The sequence below is a fragment of the Equus quagga genome, unplaced genomic scaffold, assembly GCF_021613505.1.
Source record: "Equus quagga isolate Etosha38 unplaced genomic scaffold, UCLA_HA_Equagga_1.0 1080_RagTag, whole genome shotgun sequence".
In the NCBI taxonomy this organism is placed as follows: Eukaryota; Metazoa; Chordata; class Mammalia; order Perissodactyla; family Equidae; genus Equus; species Equus quagga.
Genome location: NW_025795483.1, coordinates 332,379 through 339,054, shown reverse-complemented (window position 1 = coordinate 339,054; position 6,676 = coordinate 332,379). Strand labels below are relative to the sequence as shown.

At 38.5% G+C, this 6,676-nt stretch overlaps 1 protein-coding gene and 1 pseudogene across 1 annotated transcript in view; both read left to right on the top strand.

Annotated features, from left to right (window-relative positions):
• Positions 1 to 256, top strand: part of LOC124232697 (olfactory receptor 4C11-like) — a 30,970-nt gene extending 30,714 nt beyond the window's left edge. The window contains exon 2 of the mRNA XM_046649634.1: positions 180 to 256. Within this exon, the coding sequence (XP_046505590.1) occupies positions 180 to 256 (77 nt within the window). The remainder of the gene's footprint in view (positions 1 to 179) is intronic.
• A 360-nt stretch (positions 257 to 616) lies between these two features.
• Positions 617 to 6,676, top strand: part of LOC124232696 (olfactory receptor 4S2-like) — a 101,419-nt pseudogene continuing 95,359 nt past the window's right edge.

Sequence of the window (6,676 nt, the reverse complement as noted above, 5' to 3'; positions counted from 1 at the left end):
AAAACTCAAGCCCTGGACAAAACTGGTGAGATTGTTTTTATTCTAGAACTAATATAAAACATTTGCAGAAAAAGAGAATTCAATTAAATTTCTATATTGTGAATAACTGTAATACAATTGCAAGACATTTGTAGGGGCACTAGCCAGTGTGCCCCTTTAAAAACAATGTATCCTTGAAGCTCCTTGTCTGGACTACATGCCAGCACTCATGATGATAACAGTCCTGGGCTTGGCCAACCCAGCTGCTTTCTCGTGAGATAGTTAGAACAAGGACCCTCACAGTCTGAGGGAACATAGAGGCCCTCTAATGGGGGCTCTGGTCCTCGGAATGCAGGTCATACAGTGACAGTCCTCCATGGCAAGCATGCAGCCTTTGTTCCTCTGCCTACTTACACAAGCTTCTCTCAGGGAGCAGTAGTGGGTGCATATTGCCTGTCCCACCAGCCACACTGGACCTTCCCTGTAAGTTAATTCCCCAATAAACCAATATGTCTTGTTTGCTGTCTCTGGGATTTTTCTTTGGTCTCTGGGCAACCTGTCCTGCACTGGCTGCCCAGCTGGGCATGTGGTAGAACAACCCTGTGTTCAGAAATAAGGGGAGAATACAATTATTAAGATGATGATAAGGTAATGAAGTGCATCCATACATGACTATCACATAAGGTAACATGATGGTGAATAAGAAAATGCCAATAATTTCTAAACAAACTGAGGCATTACCATGTTTGAAATGCTCAGAAAGTTGACAGAGGAATTCTTTGAGATGGGTCTTGATCCAAGGAGAAAGAATTCCTTTAGGACTTAGGGTACGGACAGTGGTGGAACAAGTCTCAGTCTTCTAGATGAAAAGCAAGCAACACAACTCATGGTTGTCAAAAACTACTAGGATTTGAGCTCTCTAAAGTTGAAGGACTCTCTCAGTGAGAGTAGTAAGTTTTAATTCAGAAAGAAAAAACAGAGGGGAATGAACATGTAAAAAGAAGCATAGGGATGTGCTTGAGTCTGAATTTGAATTATTCCTATTCCTATTATTATTATTTTGTAATATATAAGAAAAGGTACACTTGTACTGACTGCTCTGTCAACACTATTATACAGACCTGAGAAAACACAGCCCTGTAGTTTCCCAAAAGCTAGAAGTGCCAGGCACAATGTTGCTTCAAAGGGATAGCCAAGAACAGAGATCAGTCAGAGTTGTAAGCACTAACTTGACAGATCTTGCAATGAAGTTGCCTCAGGTGGGCAAAATTCCTAATAATTATATAAGATTCTGTGCAATCCTATCCTAACCTAAAACTAAAGGAATAATTTACATCTGTGGCTTGGTTTGAGGAATAACTTGTAAGCCCCTTTGATCAAAACTATTCCACATATACATTCCAGTGACCCTGTTAGAGTACCCGAAATTCCATCACTGAAGACTTAGCCATTTAAACTAAATATTGTCCTCTTCCTAAACCTGTCTTTCAGTATACTAAAGTATCTTTCAGTGATGAACTCTTTCAGGAATATTTAATTTATCCTACATGGAAGAGCTAATATAGACTAGCATGAAACATGAAAGATTAAAAGGATACATGAAGGAATGGTGAAATTAAAGGGCAGAGGTTTTCTTTTTCTTTTTCTGATTAACAGACAAATCTTTAAAATATCAAGGCAAAGTAATTTCTGAGGAATCCAGAAATTATCAAAGACTTCTCCTTCCCTCCATTCAAATCAAACAGATCTTGCTTTGCCTCCAGACGTTTATTTTATTGCTTTATCTTCTCTTATTTCTGCCTCCTTATCAGAGTTTTATGGCTATTCCAGGCTGAGAGAATTGATTTAATTCATGGTAGAAATTACTGTAAATATGATAGATGATAATGAAATTGAAACTATATCATTTCACAAATTGGATTACAGAAGCCCCAAGAAGATAAATGATTTATCTAGAGTTACAGCACCATTGTCTCAGAATCAGGTTTGTATCAGGTCCTCTTTCTACTACACCACACCACCTCTTGACTCTGAGAGCTTGATATTGTGGGGGATGGGAATCGGCCACCTCAAGATGTGTCTCTTTGGCATAAGGATTATTTTAGGCTGATTACTTTTAATAAACTGCAGATAGGAAAGCAACTGAAAAGCAGAATTTACTTACCCTTTGTTAAGAGACATTTACATTGTAAAGGAAATCTCCATCTGTAAAGGTGTCTCCCTGTCCATACCAGGAAGAAAGGGGGATGACTTTTTCTCTAGAAACTCTTGTCAATGCAGAAGGCAAGGACTTAAATCTGTGTAATAACTTATTTCTGTTTACTGTGCTTGTCTGGTAACCTCCTGTAAGTGACTCCCCCTACCCCCAACATCCTCCTTTGTCTTTAGCTGAAGATGATATTTAAGGTGGGGGCTTCAGCCACTTTGGCAAGTTGCTCAGGTTGCCTGAACCTCTCCCATGTATACATGTTATCAAGCTTTGTTTAATTTTCACCTGTTATTCTGTCTCATGTGAATTTAATTCATTCTCTGGCCAGAAGAACGCACAGTGGGTAGAGGAAATGTCTTCCTCCCGTACAATATCAAATAGGGGAACATAAATTCATGTACAAAAAGATCCACGTTTCTTAAGAAGAACCTGCAGAGGTCACCTGGTTTCAACTACTTGAATACTCATGGCAGTATTCAGAAGGAAAAATGCAGATATATGTTTACATTTCTGTGTCAAAAATAAAGTGAATCTTTTCGAATATCTAAATGTTACAATATCCCCAAACACAGAAAGTGTTTCAAAATTACATTGAGTGCCTTGGACAGAATAAGAACTAACTAAATTTTTAGAAACAAACAGATGAAAAAACCTAATAAAAGGTGAGGGAGGTGAGATCCTTGGTTAGATGTGTGACTAGGGGATTTACTTTATTTCGCTAGACTTTGTTTCCTCATCTGAAGTGAAGGAATGGACTATCATGTGGAAGTAAGATGATCAGAATATGTGAACTTCAATTTCTTTAAGTACGCATGCTAAGAAACAGTAAGCATCCATTTTTGCATTTTCAACTACTGTGACTATACATTTGTTTTGAGTTAGAAGTAAATTTTGTTGGTCTTTCTTATGTTTTTCTTTCACACAATTTAATTCTGTTGGGAACTTGGCCACATAGATTAATTCCTTGGAAAAAAATTAACAATGTAACTCAATTCATTTTCCGTGGTCTTTCTCAGAACCTAGATGTTGAAGAATTATGCTTTGGGGTGTTTTCTTTCTTCTACACAGTCGTTCTTCTGGGAAACCTCCTCATCATGCTGATAACTTACATGGGCAACCTTTTCAAGTCCCCTATGTATTTCTTTCTCAATTGCTTGTCTTTTGTGGACATTTGTTACTCTTCAGTCACAGCTCCTAAGATGCTTTTTGACCTACCAGCCAAGAGCAAAACTATCTCCTGTGTGGGTGCATGTTGCAACTCTTGGGGGAACATTTCTTTGGTTGAGATCATCATCCTTACTATAATGGGCTATGATGGTTATGTTGCTATCTGTAAACTCCCGTACTACATAGCTATAATGGGCCAGGACAGATGCAATAAAATGTTGCTGGGAATCTGGGTGGGAAGTTTCTTATACTCCATTAACCAAGAGGCTCTGGTAGTCCAACTATGCTTTTGTGGACCCAATGAGATTGATCATTACTTTTGTGCTGTCTGCCCTGTGCTGGAACTTGCCTGCAGAAACACATATGCTGTTGGTGGTGTTGTAACAGCAAACAGTGCTGTCATCACTGAGGATATTTATTGTCTTGCTAACCTCATATACCATCATCCTGGTGTCCCTGAGAAAGCAGTCAGCAGAAGGCAGGTGCAAAACTCTCTCTAGCTGTGGCTTCCACATTGCTATGGTCATCCACATTTTCGGTCCCTGTACTTTCATGTGAACACACCCTGGTACTGCCTTTTCAGAGGATAAGATGGCGGCTGTATTTTACACCATTGTCACTCCATGTTAAACCCCCTGATTTACACACTGATAATGTACAAGTAAGGAATGCAAATCTACCCTGAAGTCTGGAATTAAGCCCCATCAAGCTCAACCTAGATCAGCTGAACCCCAGCTTACCCAAGAAAACATAAGTGATAATTAAATGCTTAGTGTATAGGACACAGGTTTTAGAAGGGCTTGTTACATGTCAATATAGAGCTGGCCGATCCAAGAACAGCATGGTCAAACTGTAGAATTTGGGATTATGAGGTATATTCTTGAATTAATCAAACCTCCAATATCTTTAGTGTAAGGTACTTTCAAAGGAGCAGTATAAAAGGCCAAGTTAGAGAGACGGGGCATGAGGGACAAAAGATAACCTTGGTTATATACATAAAGGACAAATTCTAAATACCTACGTATACAAGCAGCCTCCCTCCCACTATTTCATCCATGGATAGCACATAGGAAGAGAAGGACATATTACTAATTACACTTGGGTAGATTCCTTTTCCCACCTCTTTTGTTAATAAATTATAAGAAAAGAGTTTAAAAAAGATAAATATGAGCCATATTCAAACTGACTTCTGAAAGGCGTGTCTTCTTTTGGGAGAAATCACATAGCGAATTTGTTACAATAAGCAAATTTAATTCATTTCTGGAGAATGTGACCTACATATGCATCAGTAACAGGCTTATTAAAAATAAATATCAGAATTAGATGCCTGTCCACGCATCTATAGACATTTCTGTTCTCCCTCACCTTGCTGAATTGGATAATCCCATGATGAGGTAATCACCACCAGGAGATCAACATTAAATCTAAACCCTGACTTGATCTTCTGTTGTCTTTCTTACCTCCTTTTCAGTATACTTTTATAACTTTTATAACTTTTCTTCCACGCCTTGTGTTCTGCGTTCTCTAGTTTTTCAGGCAGTACACATGTCAGGGGCTTTTTGAAAGAGAAAAACTCTTGCTAAAATCTTCATCAACCTATGCCTAATTTTTTATGTACTCCTCACATTAAATTTACTTTTAATTGTACTCCTCATATTAAAACTTGGATTCCTATTGAATAAGGTACAATAATGCCTAAAGTATATACAATACAATTTCTTAATAGGGACTATGGTGAAGGTGATGTGGCACCAGAAAATAATAGAAATGTGTCTCTTATTTGAATACATATTGAACCCAACCTGTAGGCCTCAGTTCCTCGGGTGTATGTTGTGCTAGTGGATGACCTTAGATGACATCAGAAGTCCCTTCCACTTCACAAAGCTTGAGGAATCTTGTATAAATTAAGGAAACACTTCAATGTAACAATGATCTTGGCTTATGCCTCAGTTTTCAGTTGGTTTTACCTATTTCTTAATCTAATCTTCTTTATTTTTCCCTAGTATGAGGGCCTGCCTGAGTGGAAATGAGACAGATTTGCATAATTTGAATGATAGAACAAAACATCAAAAGATGCTAGTTAGCTTAAGGAGCAGTGAGAGTTAACAAAATGCACCCCAGGAGCCTCCATTTATTCAGCTACCTGCCTTCTTAAGCTCAAGGCCTTTCACAGGATTGTAGATTTTCTATGTTGCACATTTACATAGAGCGTTAAGTTGTATGCTAATGAAGACAAATACAGTCATGGAATTACACTTCATAAGATCGAAAAAAGATGTTTATCATCCAATGTGAAACTTTTACAGTCATCTCTCAGTATCCATGGTGGATTGGTTCCAGAACTCCCCCATGCCAAAATCCATAAATGGCGTAGTTATTTGCAGATAACCTATGCACATCCTCCTGTTTACTTTAAATCACCTGTAGATTACTTATAATACCTAATACTATCTAAATGTAGGTAAATAGTTGTTGTACTATATTATTTAGAAAATAAGGACAAGATACCAATTCTGTGCATGTTCAGTACAGATGCAAGCATCTTAGGCCTTTGGATCCATGGTTGGTTGAGTTCACAGATGGGGAACCTACAAATACGGAGCGCAGACTGTACCATAATGCACCACTGATGGGGTACTAAGAATCAATGACAATATGTTTCATTAGTATAGTGTGAATAGTATAAATACATTGCATTGCATTATTTTAGAAGCATTATTGTAATGTTAATTTAAAGATTTAAAATATACAATACACATACTTTTATCATTGCTTTTTTTTTATTGCAATGGAGGCTTCAAAAATATGGAAACACTTGCGGCTGGCTGGGTGGCACAGTGGTTAAATTTGCATGCTCCGCATTGGCAGCCCAGGTTCACTGGTTCGGATCCCAGGTGCTGACCTCTGCACCACTTGTCAAGCCATGCTGTGGTAAGCATCCCACAGATAGAGTGGAGAAAGATGGGCATGGATGTTGGCCCAGGGCCAGTCTTCCTCAGCAGAAAGGAGGAGGATTGGTGGCAGATGTTAACTCAGGGCTAATCTTCCTCAAAAAAGAAAAAATGGAAACGCTTAGGACCTCTATCTGTGAGAGGTATCTCAGTCAAGATATCTGTTTCCTAAAGCAGGGCACAACTGCCGAACCATGCAGTCTTTACAATTTACCCACAATTTGCCCTGATAAAAGTGCTATAATGCCCACTACGTCATGGATCATAAAAAGCAGAAGGGTTCAAAATGTCAGACGTAAATTCCAGATTGTCAGAGCTGGAAGAGATCTGGAGATCATCTGGTCCACCTCTCTTCTATACAGTCTCAGAA